Raw genomic sequence first — 19,425 nt, 5'->3', positions numbered from 1 at the left:
GATCATGGATAAATAGGGGTGGGACGTAGCCCAGTGGTAGAGATCCTGCTATAATTGATTATGATCATGGATAAAAAGGGGTGGAACATAGCATAGCCCAGTGGTAGAGATCTTGCTATAATTGATTATGATCATGGATAAATAGGGGTGGGACGTAGCCCAGTGGTAGAGATCTTGCTATAATTATATATGATCATGGATAAATAGGGGTGGAACGTAGCCCAGTGGTAGAGATCTTGCTATAATTATATATGATCATGGATAAATAGGGGTGGGACGTAGCCCAGTGGTAGAGATCTTGCTATAATTGATTATGATCATGGATAAATAGGGGTGGAACGTAGCCCAGTGGTAGAGATCTTGCTATAATTGATTATGATCAGGGATAAATAGAGGTGGGATGTAGCCCAGTGGTAGAGATCTTGCTATAATTATATATGATCATGGATAAATAGGGGTGGAATGTAGCCCAGTGGTAGAGATCTTGCTATAATTGATTATGATCATGGATAAATAGGGATGGAACGTAGCCCAGTGGTAGAGATCTTGGTATAATTGATTATGATCATGGATAAATAGGGGTGGAACGTAGCCCAGTGGTAGAGATCTTGCTATAATTGATTATGATCATGGATAAACAGGGGTGGAACATAGCCCAGTGGTAGAGATCTTGGTATAATTGATTATGATCATGGATAAATACGGGTGGAACGTAGTCCAGTGGTAGAGATCTTGCTATAATTGATTATGATCATGGATAAATAGGGGTGGGACGTAGCCCAGTGGTAGAGATCTTGCTATAATTGATTATGATCATGGATAAATAGGGGTGGGAAGTAGCCCAGTGGTAGAGATCTCGCTATAATTGATTATGATCATGGATAAATAGGGGTGGGACGTAGCCCAGTGGTAGAGATATTGCTATAATTAATTATGATCATGGATAAATAGAGGTGGAACGTAGCCCAGTGGTAGAGATCTTGCTATAATTATATATGATCATGGATAAATAGGGGTGGGACGTAGCCCAGTGGTAGAGATCCTGCTATAATTGATTATGATCATGGATAAATAGGGGTGGAACGTAGCCCAGTGGTAGAGATCTTGCTACAACTGATTATGATCATGGATAAATAGGGGTGGAACGTAGCCCAGTGGTAGAGATCCTGCTATAATTGATTATGATCATGGATAAAAAGGGGTGGAACATAGCCCAGTGGTAGAGATCTTGGTATAATTGATTATGATCATGGATAAATAGGGGTGGGACGTAGCCCAGTGGTAGAGATCTTGCTATAATTATATATGATCATGGATAAATAGGGGTGAAACGTAGCCCAGTGGTAGAGATCTTGGTATAATTATATATGATCATGGATAAATAGGGGTGGGACGTAGCCCAGTGGTAGAGATCTTGCTATAATTGATTATGATCATGGATAAATAGGGGTGGAACGTAGCCCAGTGGTAGAGATCTTGCTATAATTGATTATGATCAGGGATAAATAGAGGTGGGATGTAGCCCAGTGGTAGAGATCTTGCTATAATTATATATGATCATGGATAAATAGGGGTGGAATGTAGCCCAGTGGTAGAGATCTTGCTATAATTGATTATGATCATGGATAAATAGGGATGGAACGTAGCCCAGTGGTAGAGATCTTGGTATAATTGATTATGATCATGGATAAACAGGGGTGGAACATAGCCCAGTGGTAGAGATCTTGCTATAATTAATTATGATCATGGATAAATAGGGGTGGAACGTAGCCCAGTGGTAGAGATCTTGCTATAATTGATTATGATCATGGATAAATAGGGGTGGAATGTAGTCCAGTGGTAGAGATCTTGGTATAATTGATTATGATCATGGATAAATAGGGGTGGAACGTAGTCCAGTGGTAGAGATCTTGGTATAATTGATTATGATCATGGATAAATAGGGGTGGAACGTAGCCCAGTGGTAGAGATCCTGCTATAATTGATTATGATCATGGATAAACAGGGGTGGAACGTAGCCCAGTGGTAAAGATCTTGCTATAATTATATATGATCATGGATAAATAGGGGTGGCACGTAGCCCAGTGGTAAAATGCTTGGCTGATACGTGGTTGCATGATGCCAATTGATCGGCCCATTGGATTATTTCTCATTCCAGCCAGTGGCTGTGGTATGTGGTATCCTGTCTGTGGCGTGGTGCATATAAAACATCCCATGTTACTAATGGACAAATGTAACAGGGTTTTTTCTAACTACATGTATGTCAGAATTACCAACTGTTTGACATCCAATAGTGATAATTAATAAATCAATGTGCTCTAGTGGTGTCGTTAAGCAAAACAAACTTTAATTTTCATGTTTCATGTTTGTTTGATGAACATTAATTATTATAAAAACTGATGTATATTTTCATTAAAGCTTGAGATGATTTCCTATACCTTTTAGTGTCGGGGATTCTATAAGAATTATAATTTGTCACTGATAACAGTATGTCATAATTAAATTTCTGTTATATTCATTACAATTTAACGTCATTCCATTGTTCCAGTCACAACAATGAAAGTTTGTTGTGAGGGAACATCATACCTGATGACGTTACTTTACATATAATTAGTAACTTGTCTATGGAGTATTATTGTTCAGAACCTAAAAACTTTTAGTGTTATTATTAGTAAGTATGTTTCAAATTTAATTATAAGGATTGTCTGTTATTTCTTATACGTTCACCTGGGTATGTATGTGGAAGTATGTGGTATTTGTTTTAGTTATGGTTTGTATTTCATGTTTTATTTGCAGATATTGCCTGCTATCAACTTTTGTAATTAATGTAAGTTTTAGTTACAGTTTGCCTGCTGTCAGCCTACTGTGTTTACAACCAATGTTTTATTTTATCCTTAGCCAGGTTATGTCAAACAATAGGCTGGTAACTTGTAATTGTGGTAATCGTTTCTTTCAGCTTACACTGTACTAACTCACGTTACTTGCCTTGCATGTTAACTATTGTTCTCAACCTCCTCTCCCAAGCCCATCAGGGAAAAAAAAAAACCTGTCTCTAGTGGTCAGGTTTATTCTGTCCCCGAACCGACCTCTGGCGGTCAGAAATTGGATCCGCGATGGGCGTGCCTGAACCTTTTTTGGAAATGGGAACGTAAATATAATACCCATACCATATTCTTAAGCATTTCTCCTGCCAAGATTATATTGTCAGGCCAGTTTTCATTTTAAATATAATACCCATACCATATTCTTAAGCATTTCTCCTGCCAAGATTATATTGTCAGGCCAGTTTTCATTTTAAATATAATACCCATACCATATTCTTAAGCATTTCTCTTGCTAAGATTATATTGTCAGGCCAGTTTTCATTTTAAAGGTGGAACTGAAAGTATTAATTGAAGATTGAAATTATCTGAAAGGTTTTGCCTATGTATTTTGTTATATTTAATATATGCATGTCTTGTATACATGCACTGTCAGTTAACACCATTAAAAATTACTGTGGCTAGTGACTTCCGAACGTGCCAGCATTAAGTTCATTCAGGCGGTATAATTAATATTTTTTAGAATTTAATATAAGTTTAGAATTAGGGGCAAAATATCTGCCGTTCTCCCCCCCCCCCCCCACCCCCCCCCCCCCCACCTCCCCCCACCCCCCCCCCCCCCCCCCCCCCCCCTTTCATTCATTCAATATTTCCATATATAAGCCCCATAAAAAAAAACCCTCTTTACATTGATGGAGTGGAGGGGGATACCGGGTGGATATTTTTCCAGGTTAGGGTTATAGTTATACAATCCTTTTTAAACATTTTGTTCTATAAAAGCAACATAATGTTCATATTTCGTAATCCAGTATCACGTTTTGGCTTTGAAAAATTAGACATTTTGACTATTCTGTCTAAAATGTCCTCTACTAGGGTGCTTTTGTTGGTGCTTTTGGTAGAAATATAGCACAGAAGACACAATGAGGCATTATGGGACTAAAGATGCTCGGTTCATTCCATCAAAATACACCCTATGAGATTTATAAGTATTAAAATGCAGTCTCACTTGTTGATCCACTGTGTGGCCAAGTGGATATAGTGCTCGGCTAGTCCCGATGGTCTGGAGTTCGAATCCAGACCCTAGCACTACATCGTTTGTAGTGTTTAATGCAGTGTCCACTTGATATTGCTAATCCAACACATGTGGCGGACACGTTCGGAAGTCTTTCCTTATTGTTTCATTACTTTATGAATGTATAAAGTAAGGATTATTTATATTGGGTATATAGATTAAATTACGTTGGATAAATATTTGTTCCAGATAGCTGGCTTAAAGAAAATCTGCAACCTGAATGTCATGTTAATTGTGTATGTGTATGTGTTTTAGTTCATCGTGTTTAACAATATGTGATTGTGATGTATTAACTGTGTAATTGTCAGTAGTTTCTTTTATGTCTTGTATTTGAATTGTAGATAGTCCTGTTCTCTTTCCGTGTGCTGGAGAATCCAGTTTATCTCACACCCAGGTGTCATCTACCTCGTATGAGTTTTATGTATTATGTTTGTCAAATATCAGTTTTTCATGTATAACTGTGGTATGCCTAGTTGTATTTGTCATGTTCATCATGTGTATTTATTACATATATATGTTATTGAATGGGTTTTTTATAGTTTGACATTAAATACTTAGGATTTAAAGCAGGATAATTCAATTTACATTATTTTTATGATGGGATAAATATGATTCCTGTGTTCTGGAAAAGTGTAAAATCTGATCCTGCTACATGTACAACAAAAAAATGTGCATGATTTTTTTTTCATACCCAATGAATGTAAAAAAATAATAGACAATCCTTAATTAAAATAAAGACAATTTTGCCCGTCAATCAGTAGGAAGTGCCACTCACAGGAAGAAGGCGAGGGTGCCGATGACCCCCGGGGTGTGGTAGGCGTGGTTGAAGTCCTTCATGTCTGGGTACTTTGCAGCTGCATCGATCACAACCCACCACCCGCTGAAGAACTGAAAAAGAGAACACTACATCTGTACATCACAACCCACCACCCGCTGAAGAACTGAAAAAGAGAACACTACATCTGTACATCACAACACACCACCCGCTGAAGAACTAAAACAGAGAACACTACATCTGTACATCACAACCCACCACCCACTGAAGAACTGAAACAGAGAACACTACATCTGTACATCACAACCCACCACCCACTGAAGAACTGAAACAGAGAACACTACATCTGTACATCACAACACACCACCCGCTGAAGAACTAAAACAGAGAACAGTACATCTGTACATCACAACCCACCACCCACTGTAGAACTGAAACAGAGAACACTACATCTGTACATCACAACCCACCACCCACTGAAGAACTGAAAAAGAGAACACTACATCTGTACATCACAACACACCACCCGCTGAAGAACTGAAAAAGAGAACACTACATCTGTACATCACAACACACCACCCGCTGAAGAACTAAAACAGAGAACACTACATCTGTACATCACAACCCACCACCCACTGTAGAACTGAAACAGAGAACACTACATCTGTACATCACAACCCACCACCCACTGAAGAACTGAAAAAGAGAACACTACATCTGTACATCACAACCCACCACCCGCTGAAGAACTGAAAAAGAGAACACTACATCTGTACATCACAACACACCACCCGCTGAAGAACTAAAACAGAGAACACTACATCTGTACATCACAACCCACCACCCACTGAAGAACTGAAACAGAGAACACTACATCTGTACATCACAACCCACCACCCACTGAAGAACTGAAACAGAGAACACTACATCTGTACATCACAACACACCACCCGCTGAAGAACTAAAACAGAGAACAGTACATCTGTACATCACAACCCACCACCCACTGTAGAACTGAAACAGAGAACACTACATCTGTACATCACAACCCACCACCCACTGAAGAACTGAAAAAGAGAACACTACATCTGTACATCACAACACACCACCCGCTGAAGAACTGAAAAAGAGAACACTACATCTGTACATCACAACCCACCACCCGCTGAAGAACTAAAACAGAGAACACTACATCTGTACATCACAACCCACCACCCACTGAAGAACTGAAAAAGAGAACAGTACATCTGTACATCACAACCCACCACCCGCTGAAGAACTGAAACAGAACAGTACATCTGTACATCACAACCCACCACCCGCTGAAGAACTGAAACAGAGAACACTACATCTGTACATCACAACCCACCACCCACTGAAGAACTAAAACAGATAACACTACATCTGTACATCACAACCCACCACCCACTGAAGAACTAAAAAAGAGAACACTACATCTGTACATCACAACCCACCACCCGCTGAAGAACTGAAACAGAGAACACTACATCTGTACATCACAACCCACCACCCGCTGAAGAACTGAAACAGAGAACAGTACATCTGTACATCACAACCCACCACCCATGGAAGAACTAAAACAGAAAACACTACATCTGTACATCACAACCCACCACCCACTGAAGAACTGAAAAAGAGAACAGTACATCTGTACATCACAACCCACCAACCGCTGAAGAACTGAAACAGAGAACACTACATCTGTACATCACAACACACCACCCGCTGAAGAACTGAAACAGAGAACAGTACATCTGTACATCACAACCCACCACCTGCTGAAGAACTGAAACAGAGAACATTACATCTGTACATCACAACCCACCACCCAATGAAGAACTGAGACAAAACAGTTTATCTGTACATCACAACCCACCACCCACTGAAGAACTAAAACAGAACAGTACATCTGTACATCACAACCCACCACCCACTATAGAACTGAAACAGAACAGTACATCTGTACAACACAACCCACCACCCACGGAAGAACTGAAACAGAACAGTACATCTTTACATCACAACCCACCACCCACTGTAGAAATTAAACAGAGAACAGTACATCTGTACATCACAACCCACCACCCACTGAAACAGAGAACAGTATATCTGTACATCACAACCCACCACCCGCTGAAGAACTGAAACAGAGAACAGTACATCTGTACATCACAACCCACCACCCACTGAAGAACTGAAACAGAACAGTACATCTGTACATCACAACCCACCACCCACTGAAGAACTAAAACAGAGAACAGTACATCTGTACATCACAACCCACCACCCACTGTAGAACTGAAACAGAACAGTACATCTGTACATCACAACCCACCACCCACGGAAGAACTAAAACAGAACAGTACATCTTTACATCACAACCCACCACCCACTGTAGAATTGAAACAGAGAACAGTACATCTGTACATCACAACCCACCACCCACTAAAACAGAAACAAAAAAACCCAAAAAATATTTAATGACGCACTCAACACATTTTATTTATGGTTACATGGCATCAGATATATGGTTAAGGACCACACAGATTTTGAGAGGAAACCTGCTGTCACCACTACATGGGCTACTCTTTCCGATTAGCAGCAAGGGATCTTTTATTTGCGCTTCCCACAGGCAGGATAGCACAAACCATGGCCATTGTTGAACCAGTTATGGATCACTGGTCGGTGCAAGCGGTTTACACCTACCCAATGAGCCTTGCGGAGCACTCACTCAGGGTTTGGAGTTGGTATCTGGATTAAAAATCCCATGTCTCGACTGGGATCCGAACCCAGTACCTACCCGCCTGTAGACCGATAGCCTAACCACGATGCCACCAAGGCCGGTTCCACTAAAACAGAAAACAGTACATCTGTACATCACAACCCACCACCCACTGAAGAACTATATCATTCTGAGATGTATCCTTGTGCCAAATCCCATGATTGTATATGACATATTTTATCACTTAATGTGCTTTTCTTTTTCCCCGACAGTGAATAACATTTCATAATGTATGGGCCGAAAATAAAACAAAACATTTCCTACAATTTTTTTTTTTTTTACATAACATTTAAATACATCATAATGAGGGGGATCTTCGTGCGAAATATAAACAATATACATATCAGCATTAACATGTATACACATTGTTTTTGTCTTTGGGTTACTTTCAGGCTTCAGACTGTAAATAGGCGGACCGCAAAAATAGTATATTTTTGTTATTTCCAAAACACTTTTACTTTTCTTTTTACGTGAAACCAAACTGAAATTATTTACAAAATTTGTAGGAGGATGGGACAGACTATAGATGGTATAGTCCATGAATTAACATTTGGGTTTAACCCGGAAATAAATAGTACATAGCTGATTTTTTTCAGGATAGATGCAGAACATCAGGGCACAATATTTCACGAGAACCGTTGTTCTGTTCGCATGTCGGTTACACAACTTTAAAATCACGAGAACCGCCAATCGGTTACGTGGTGAACGATTACATTCTAAAATTAAAAGTACCATAGATCAGTCATGAAAGTGAAAATTAGTTTGTTTTAAATACGTTTGAATCACTAATGTAACACAGAACCATAGTTCAAGTGTTTTTGGATTAGGTAGGCATAACTAATCAGTTACAAAAACTATATTCACGTAACCGAACAAGCGGTTACCTAAATAAAACTCACGTGAACTGATTTCCGGTTACCTAAAATTTTGAACTGTTGTCCCCTGGAACATCATCAGTAATACCATGAAAAGTCCTCAAGTTTTCAAGGAGTGCTAACTTTACTACAGACGTAAACATACAATAATCGTCATGTAATCAATTTACACATGTAATCGGTTCTCTGCATCTACCTTTGCGAGTTTATCCTCGTATATCATGCATGCATTTTTGACATCGGATTTTTAAAATAAAGAATAAGAGAAGCTGGAGGCAGCAAAATGATTACATGATTCATATAAATTAGAACAAGAAGATTAAGAATAAAAAATATATACTGTATGGATGTATTTTATTTAAAAATGACAAACAAATGTGTTTGAGGGTAGGACTTTTCTTTTGCAAGGCTACTTAAAAATGACATTTTTAATGATAATTGAACGGGCTAATACATTAAACAAATTTATTTAGATAATACATTTTTTAAATATTAATTATTAAGATAAAGTATTAAAAAATATATCTATTTGATTTAAAATAGAATGAAATAGCAATTAAAGTCACTAAATGTATTTTTATTTCTATTCCCCAAACCTAGTAGGACTATATCATGATTATCAGGATCACATATTATTAAATCTAACACTGACACGGAGTCTTATACCAAGATTTCACGTGTTGTACCTGTAAAATGTTTCAGTCTTCTTCATGAACTACACGGATCATCTGTTGTGGGCCATTTACAAAATTAATAAAGTTTGCATATTTAAACACATAGTTCATCAAAAAAACAGAAAGAAAAAGAATGAATGATGCTGTTGCTTAAAAAGCCACCCTGTATGAATACAGCCTGCAGCTGTGTGTTTGGGATAGTTCTGACTCTAATGGCCTGACAGTTTTCACATACTTTGGAAGTGTTTGTTAAAAGGTCCGTGGAGAGGAACCTGTGCTCCCCTACTTCACGACGAATAGGTATGGGCTTTTTATGTGCTAATATATAAATAAAGATAAAAAATATTGCTTGTGACCCACCGCTAGAGACTGCCTCGTTATTAGAAAGAGTTCCCTTCACTCCAGGTATCGTTCACATGGGCCTGCAGTGCATGTATGTTTACTTAAAAAAAAGTAAAGTTAGTTTTATTTAACGACGCCTCTAGAGCACATTGATTTTTTATCTTATCACCGGCTACTGTATGTCAAACATATGGTCATTCAGACACTGTTTTTAAGAGGAAACCCGCTGTCGCCACATAGGCTACTCTTTTTACGACAGGCAGCAAGGGATCTTTTATTTGCGCTTCCCACAGGCAAGATAGCACAAACCATGGCCTTTGTTGAACCAGTTATGGATCACTGGTCGGTGCAAGTGGTTTACACCTACCCATTGAGCCTTGCGGAGCACTCACTCAGGGTTTGGAGTCGGTATCTGGATTAAAAATCCCATGCCTCGACTGGGATCCGAACCCAGTACCTACCAGCCTGTAGACCGATGGCCTAACCACTATGCCACCGAGGCCGGTTGTATGTTTACTTAACTTCACATTATATATTGGATTAATGTCTACATAAAGTCTGAAGTAGGGGCCTATATCTACTATGCCAATAACAACACAAAGACATTTTCAGTTCTTTAACTGTTTATCTCAACATACATGTATATATAGGTTATTACCAGAGTGTTTTTCGGTATCGTCAATATCATATATTAAGAATAAAAATTGTATTATGCGAGCCTTTGGCTCGCATAATATATTATTTTTATTCCTAATATATGATATTGACGATACTGAAATCCACGAGGGTAGTAATCTTTTTATCATATAAGCTCAAGCTTAATACGTGTTTTTGTAAACTGTAAAATATAGTCCTTGAACTTTAATAAAACAAAATATTTATTTGGACAAGTGAAAACATTGCTGGACAAACAGATTTTTCTATGTACTTGTCCGGTAGACAAATGAAAAATTCTGCTTATTTCTATTGCTGAGGTATACTAGATAAGGAATATTAGGTCAAAATTAGTGTTTAACCCGGAAATAAATAGTACAGAGCTGAATTTTTCAGGATAGTTGCAGAATATCTATAATAATAACATATTAAAAGTGCCCAAGTTTCCAAGGTTTGCTAACTTTACTACAGACGTAAATATATATTTATCGTCCCGTAACCTGATTATGTTAGTAACCTAGTTTCATCTTCAACCTTTGAGAGCCGATAATATACCTATCGCAATAGAATAAAGTACAAAAAATGTTATTGTTTTTGCTGTTTGTTATGTTTAATTTAACAGTTTAAATTACTTATACATTTATAAATTTTATTTTAAAAAATAATACGTATTTAATTATTAAAGCCGCACACCCTAGTTCCATCCAGCGAAAATAAATTATAATTTGGTTAATCTACAAACCTGTAACACACTTAGATCACGTTTTTATCAAATGGAGTGAAAAGGCAGGTTTTATATCGATACATACCATGGGAATCCCCATGTCCCAATTGCTTGAAATAATTTTGAAAGTTAGTATTCTGATGTCACCGGTAGATGTCGCTCGAAGCACAACAATGCACACGTCACGACAAATTTCACAGAGTGCGCACAGACTTGGGGTGCGTTCTTTTCACCTCTCCTGGACATGTTCCAACTGTTCTGTCCTGGTTGTATCCCCTCTCCAGATACCGTAAGACTTAGCAAAATTATTGGTTTTAAGGGTTTGTAATGTTTTGTATTGAGACACTTACTTGTCTGAACTTTATTGTTACTGAAAATGTTCACGAACTGTGAAGAAAAATCTCACAAGTGAACAACAAGCAAACGACAACAAATCGGATGTTGATTGCATGAACCGTGCACGAGAAAACAAACCGAACCAAAAATGATAATGGTAACGTGGTATACCAACGTCTGTGACGTTTACACAGGAAGATTCGCTCTAAAAATAGATTGGACCTCGCTTGCTTAACGCCTGTTGTTAAGAAATACAAAAAATGCATTTCGTGGTTTTACAAACATCAGGATTACCAGGATTACCAAAAAGCACTTCAGGTGAATGGAAATGTGTATTCTAAATAATAAAATTTAAGTAAAGTGCAATTTTATTTGTGACAAAATGGGTTTAATAGCGAAAAACAACGCCGTAATGGTTAACAACTAGCCGTAACTAGGGCGTGTCCCTTTAAGATAAATAATTTAACAATATTTTACGGACCTAAATTAACCCCGAGTGCAAGCACATGTCAAGGTTAATCTGCCTAAGGTATTACGCCTATAGCAGATCTTAACGGTTTCGAGCAATTTTGCTCTGAATGGAATTGTGGTCAAAATAACGACTACCATCACATTTTCCCAGCTTAATTGTGTATTGTGATCTCTTTCGAGCTCATGGAGACCAAGAAATACTTAATTTGAAATATCTTCACTTTGAATTAAAGGAAAAATGTCCGACTGTGTGTGGTTTTTCACCGAGCGGATTCTAGCAGACAATTACACTAGCAGACAATTTTAGCAGATATGCATGGTGACCAGGGCCGTAGCCGTAGAAAAAAATCCAGAAAGCATTAATATAGAAACTTAAAGAAAATGATCTTCTTAACTGTTTAAGGAGTTTTAGACTATTAACTACTCAGTTGCCCCCCAAAACAAAAAATCCTAGCTACAGCCCTGGTGACTAGTTCAACATGTTTCAACTAGTTTCGTAAAGACCACAACCTGTCACACATTATAAAAGGGCCTGCAGATGGATGAAATTAATAAATTTATAAAAAAATAAACATATACTCTGTCAAAAAAGAAACGCATAGGCGAAATATTCATGGAATTTAATCTTTAATACAAAGTGGCATAATTTCGTTATTTAGGATTGTATCACAGTCAAATTTGACATGAGTATGTGACAATGTTCTTGCTATGGAATGACGGCAGTGGAGGCGTTTTCGTCACCAAACAGCATCGCACGAGGGTGCTGAAATCAGTACCGTGTGTGGCCACCAGCAGCAGCAATCACTGCGCGACATCTCCTTGGCATAGACTGAATGAGTCTCTGAATCCGGGTATGTGGAATCCTAGCCCATTCTTACTGCAGTGCATGTGACAGTTGCGGAAGCCTCTGAGGCTCCAGGTCACGCTGGCGTACACATCTGTCCAGTTCGTCCCATAGATGTTCAATGGGGTTGAGATCTGGCGATGTTGATGGCCATGGCAGCACATTAATGTTTTCATTCTGTAGGAAATTCATTGTTACACGTGCCATATGCAGCCATGGCATTGTCTGGCTGAAAGAGTTCTCTCTGTCAATCCAAAATGGGAAGCATGTGACAGCGAATAATTTCATCCCGGTAACGTACAGCTGTCAGATTGTCTTGTATGAGCACAAGTTCACTTCTGCCAGTGTATGAGATGGCTCCCCACATTATGACACTCCCTTCACCGAATTTGTCAACTTGGGTGATGCAGTTGTTGGCAAAACGTTCATTGTGGCGTCTGTAAACACGTTATCGTCCATCAGGTCGCTGCACCATACTCACCACCAGTTTCTCAAGTTCCACCCCTGTACAGTCATGAACCAGCGAACACATAAATGTTGATGTTGACGTCGCAGGACGGGGCCAACATACAGTCTCCTAGCCCATAAACCAGCTTCTTGAAGTCGGTTCCAAATGGTTTATGCAGACACCCTTCTCAAACCAGGTATGCGTCCAGCAGTGTTCATTGCTGTGGCAGTTCGGTGATGCAAGTGCAGAACCCGAATGTAGTGATCTTGTGCTGCAGTTGTTATACGAGGTCTTCCACTTCTGGGCCGGTCTTTAGCTGATTGAAACTGCTGGTACCTGTCCCAGAGACATGAAATGGTGCTCTGATGGACGTTCATGTGGCGTGCGACTGCTGATTGCGATTCACCTAACTGGAAGCGGCCTTTTGCAATGTTTTGATTCGGCAGGCTTAGTCTTGGCATCTTGTAACTTGTCTATGTCAAAATGGAAATGAGGCATCATTGCGAGCATTGCAGCTTTAAATACCCATCACTACCCCAATCTTTCCCCCCAAGTTTCACGTGCATTCGCCTAAATCTGACCATTTCATGCCGATTTCCTGCAATTGTCGCACAACGTGCATTAAATTTGTTTTAGGGTGCATTTGGGCATGCTGTCTCATTCCAGGAACATTAACAAACATGGTCATTCAGCAACATTGTACAAAAAACCTATATTTTGTAAAATCAAACACTTTTCTTGCGTTTTGACAAGAGTATATTTATCGGTCAATCAGGTTGTGGTCTCTATGAAATTAGTTGAAGTACAGAATGATTTTAAAGTGACACTTCACATATTAAAAAAGTGCTTAATAAAACAGTTATGTTGTATAAATTATATGAATATTAGTAACAATATAAGACTGAAAATTAGTCTTGGTTGTTATTTTGTTTTTGTGTGGTTTTTTACATTAAGATACTCTTTAAAACTCTGAAATTCTTAAGTTATAGTGAATACTAATAATTAGCATAACAGTGTGTTTAAAAGTATCGGAAATACAGGTAATAATTCAGGGTATGACAATTTGTTTAAAAAGTCACTAGCCACAGGGCTATAAGTGGGCTTGTAAATTCCACTAGCCCACTAACATAAAGCACTAGCCCAAATTTCTGATCAATTACAACACACTTTATATAGGGTTGAAAAACAATGTTTCAAGGAACCCAACCCCTATAGTACCTAAAAACAAACAGCTGACCTGTTTTCTTCTTTTTTATGTACACGAGTATAAAAGTTTTATTTTTAAAATTAGTATTAGTATTATTTAATGAAAATTTATCTCGACCTATACAGGTGAATGAAGTTTCAAAAATGAATTAATAATTTAGGTTTTTTAAAACCCTATTTTGTCAAGTTTGATCCTAAACTATTGTCCCGTTTTCGCCCCCCCCCCCCCCCCCCCCCCCCCCCCCCCCTCATCCAGAGTGGGTAAGCAATTTAACAAATTCCTCTCTCTAATCACCCAAAACAAAAGTATTTAATGCACATTACAATGTAACACGATAATGCATGGTATTGTTCAGTGTATTCGGTAGTGAATTGTCACCAGGAACGGTGATGTCAGTTGCTCAAATAGCCTACAGGGCAATATATCCCATGTCAGACAGTTATCAACAAATATATTGGCAAGATTGAACTCATTAATTGATAGACAATTTTTTTTATTAATAATTATCTTGTACAGATGTGAAACATTATCCAAACTGCTATGCACATTAAACAGGTCAAGCCAGCTATGTTTCCTGATTGCCAACATCCCTAAGTGACCGAGGCATTAAATTAGAAGACAATATATAAATAAGAAAAACACAGTAATTCTAAACATGACTGGGATTGTATTTCAGTTCTACTAGCCTGTTAATTAATTAGGACTGGCCATTCACACATTTGTTACCATGTTGACATGCGAGATTTTACTAACACGTGACTTGTACAACCAATCAAAACACGCATTTTATTAAGGTTGTTTCCTGTCCATGAAATGAAAAGACAACAAAGTCTGTATCATGCAGGCCTGCGCAAATAAAAAATGTGCATAACTGGAAGAGGGGTTATGCCAAAAGATTATGCATAACCTATTTTGGTTTGCATAACCTGATTTTTTTCTTCATAATTAAAAAAAATATATATACTCTTCAAAAGAAGAAACGCAAAACCACATTGTCGTAACATTTGGAGAATTGATTTAATTATTGAATGGTGAGTCCGATAATTACCAAATGTTGCAGGATTGTTCACAATTCACTCTAGTCCATTGTGAGTAAGTGATAGGACACACCACCAAGGTCAAGGTCATCTGGAGTCAATACCGGGTGTGGCCTCCGCGTGTGTTGACAACTGCCTGGCACTGCCTGCCCATTGAAGCAATCATAGTACGGATGACGTCCCGGGGGATGGTGGCCCACTCGGCCTGCAAGGCTGCTGCCAGCTCGGGCAGGGTCTGGGGCTGTGGTTGTCGCTGTCGGAGGCGTCGGTCCAACTCGTCCCATAGATGCTCAATTGGGTTCAAATCCGGTGATATCGATGGCCAAGGAAGGACATTAATGTTGTTGTTCTGTAGGAAAGCCGTTGTGAGACGTGCTGTGTGAGGCCTGGCGTTGTCATGTTGGAACACTGCGTTGGCGTTGGCCATAACTGGAACGATGTGTGGCCGGAGGATCTGGTCAATGTAGCCCTGTGCATTCAGGTTGCCCTGCACGTGGACCAGGTCAGTTCTGCCAGTGTGTGAGATGGCTGCCCACACCATGACACTACCCCCGCCGAATCTGTCCACTTCCTGCACGCAGTTTGCCGCATAACGTTCACCACGACGCCTATACACGCGACATCTTCCATCATGACGTCGGAGCAGAAATCGGGACTCGTCACTGAACCACACCTGTCTCCATCGCAGTTGAGGCCATTGTCGATGAATCTGGCACCACTGCAGTCGGAGTCGACGGTGTTGTGGTGTTAAGATGACACCTCGAACTGGACGTCTGGCACGAATTCCTACCTCACGTAGGCGGTTCCGTACGGTCTGGTCGGATATCCTGCGCAAACCTGGTATTGCTGCGGCTGTGGAGGTGGCAGTAGTCAATCGTTCCCGAAGGTGGCGTACCCGGATGTAGCGGTCCTGCCCGGGGGTAGTGACCCTCGTGGTCGACCGGATCTAGGGAGGTCACGTGTTGATCCATGTTGCTGGTAACGGTCCCACAGTCTGGAGATGGTGCTTGGGGACACATGGAATGCCCTGGCAACGGCCGTTCTGGATTCGCCTGCGTCTAGTCGGCCGATGGCATTGTTTCTCTGCGGTTCACTGAGACGTGGCATGTCCTGGATTGTCAACTGTCGGCCAGATACAGAGGCCAGGCAAGCGAACACCCTGCACTTTTATACTGTCGGTGTTCATGTTGCATGTGCAGACAACGCACGTGCAGTGGTGACATGGTTTGCACGTGGCTGCATTTTTGCGAATATTCACATTTTGGAACTTTATTGTACAGTAGCTGCGTTTTATCGAATGTAACCGTGGGAATGTGTTTGGGACATGCAATGACCTTATATTCACAAAGCATGAACCGGTAGGAAACATAAAATCGGAGTTATAACCCATTTGTACCCTTTTGCGTTTCTTTTTTTGAAGAGTATATATATACTTAATTTTGAGAAACAAGAGAGTGGCAATGGTAAGTAAAAAGTATATGTATACAAATGTTTAAGAGATTTAAAAATAATAATAATGATTAGAACTATTGTAATAAATTACCAAAACATAGTGAATGTCAGGCATGACCTATTATATAAAACACATCATCATGTGTGCATAACTGTGTGAATAAATAAGAATTCATTGCAAGGCAATTGCTTACCATTAATTTTATAATATTAGTCTTTTATGTGTATATAATGTCATGACATTGAGTCATGAGTGGGAGACTCGGTGCCATCTTCCTCATTTGAGGAACAGTGGATACTGATTCTGTTATTGTCATTATCACTGACACTGTCGTCATCATCACTGTCACTATCCGATTCCGAATTACAGTTAATAATAAGGTCACTGTGACTCTGGTTTACCCTGGTTGCTGATCCAGTTCAAGATTGTAATGACCATCACAATATTGCCATTTCTGATTGGTTAAATTCGGCTATAACGCCTTCTAACAACCAATGGGAATGCACCTACTTCACAAGATATTTATACAAACGTGACTGGTTACATTATGCGCTACAAAAAAGCACTGCGCCGGGAACAAGTTTCATGTTTGTACTCGCGATAAAAATATGTTGGTATGTTGCCAGGATTAATCAGTCAGTAAATTTTACATGAACGGTAAATCCGTTATGCCGATGCATGAACGAATCGGCCATTCATGCAATTTGTGCAGGCCTGTCGTGTGTATTGTTGTAATCGACGATGTAGAAACTCTTGTTACTGTATTTTGTAAAAATCTGGTTCAAATTGAATGCTAATAAAAGTAATATATACTTATTGATTTGTTGACATTATGCGATGACCAATGTCAGAATAATAATTATCAAACGTTTGTTAGTGGAGTAAAAACATTGTGAGCTAGCGCTGTGGGTTTTTTTTTGAAAGCCACGTAGCCCATCGGGCTACTGGTTTGCATTTGTCACTAGCCCTGTGTTAAAAAGCACTAGCCCCGGACTTCGGGCTAGCGGATTTGTCGAACTCTTAATAATTGAAAGGCGTATGAGTCCGGTGTTTAGAACATCGCCATGTATGTCTGCTGAAATTGTCTGCTAGAATCCACTCGGTAAAACCCCACACACAATTGGACTTTTTTCCTTTAATTCAAAGTGAAGATCATTTCAAAGTATATATTTCTAGATCTCCATGAACTCCAAATAGATCACAATACACGATTAGGATGGAAAAACGTGATGGTAGTAATTATTTTTACCGCAATTCCGTTCCGAGCAAAATTGGTCAGAACCGTTCCAATCTGCTATAGGCGTAATGCCTTAGGCAGATTAACCTCGACATGTGCTTGCACTCGAGGTTAATCTTGATGAACTAGCCCTGCACTACCCCGTGCACTACTGGTCAGGGTCCTGTTCCACGAAAGAATTGTAGCTACGGTTAATTGTAGTGACTTATGGTGAATTTTACAACTGGTACTGTTAACTTTACAGCCGTTCCACAAAGCAACTGTATGGTAGTCGTAAGTGCCCCTTTAATAATTAAAATATTCTTTACGAAGAAGTACGATTTAAATAATGAATTGGTTACTGACTTTTTGGAAAATCTTGGATGTAATCATTGGTATCGGACATCCATGAAGTAACATTGTCAGTTTATTTGCTAAGCAATAATTGACGAATGCATGTGGCATGACAGTTGTTTCCCGTATTTTCGTGCGACGGTCAAATGGCCTAGAATGTTTCTCATCGAACGCCAAGTTTTATAAAAGGTATTTGGTATATATTAGATCCATTTTTATACAAAAAGTTAGTATCCTTCTTAGAAATTATGACGAAATCATCATTTAACTGCCATTTCACAGCTACATTACTAGTGGCTTACAACTGCCTCGTACCTATTGTACATTTTCACAGTAATTTACGATGATAGTAAGCTACGCTGCATTGTGGAATGGGCTGGCGATGACAGAACAAAGTTAAGGAGGCGATAGTTACATACATAACATAGTACTAGTAGTGGTAAAATCGCTTCGTGGAACGGGCCCTGGCTGACAGTAACGTAATATCTCGCATAATCTCACGATACATGCAGTGGCAGGTACAAACAAAGTATGGAACACGTGTCGATGGAAACTGTATCGCGGTACGATATATGACGTAACACACTTCCTTCAACTGTTCTCACCATTACTCCCGACACAACGGACGCCACCAGGTTTCGGCGATCACCCAACTCGATGCAGTCGCATTTGGGCCAGTTACAGTTATCCAAAAACCCAGACATTGTATGATTGTTATAGCAACAATCAGTCTAATTAGTTACTGTTCGGCTGGTCATACACGATGTCGAATTACGAATCTAATACGTTATTGTTTTCCTATCATAAATTTCTTCCTCATTTAGCATGTAGCTTCCGCTTCCGTAATATTCTGTATTGTGAAATTCCGCCCGCGGATCTCCATGGTATGGTGTAAGGAGAACACGTGCAGGTCTACTTGGATTTGACGAACCAGGAGGTCAGGTCAGGTCATAGGGCTTTACGTGCACATTCAGAACAAGCTGCTGTAGCGCACGCCTGTCCTGGGCGCAAGAGCCGGCCTCGGCTGGCTCCTCCGTTCAGAACCAGGAGCTAACCATGAGCAGGTCAATCTCTGTTGTAGCCGATCACTGCGCTTCAC

The 19,425-nt window shown here is 39.6% G+C and overlaps 1 protein-coding gene across 1 annotated transcript in view; it reads right to left on the bottom strand.

Moving 5' to 3' along the window:
• The window catches only part of LOC121371919 (transmembrane protein 50B-like), a 39,251-nt gene extending 20,087 nt beyond the window's left edge, over positions 1-19,164 (bottom strand). The window contains exons 1-2 of the mRNA XM_041498165.1: positions 18,932-19,164; positions 4,889-5,001 (exon numbers count right to left, since the gene is read on the bottom strand). Coding sequence (XP_041354099.1) covers positions 4,889-5,001; positions 18,932-19,030 — 212 coding nt within the window. The 5' untranslated portion in view covers positions 19,031-19,164. The remainder of the gene's footprint in view (positions 1-4,888; positions 5,002-18,931) is intronic.
• Positions 19,165-19,425: the final 261 nt, after the last annotated feature.

Source organism: Gigantopelta aegis, chromosome 4, assembly GCF_016097555.1.
Source record: "Gigantopelta aegis isolate Gae_Host chromosome 4, Gae_host_genome, whole genome shotgun sequence".
Lineage (NCBI taxonomy): Eukaryota > Metazoa > Mollusca > Gastropoda > Neomphalida > Peltospiridae > Gigantopelta > Gigantopelta aegis.
This window is presented reverse-complemented; position numbering and strand designations above follow the sequence as displayed.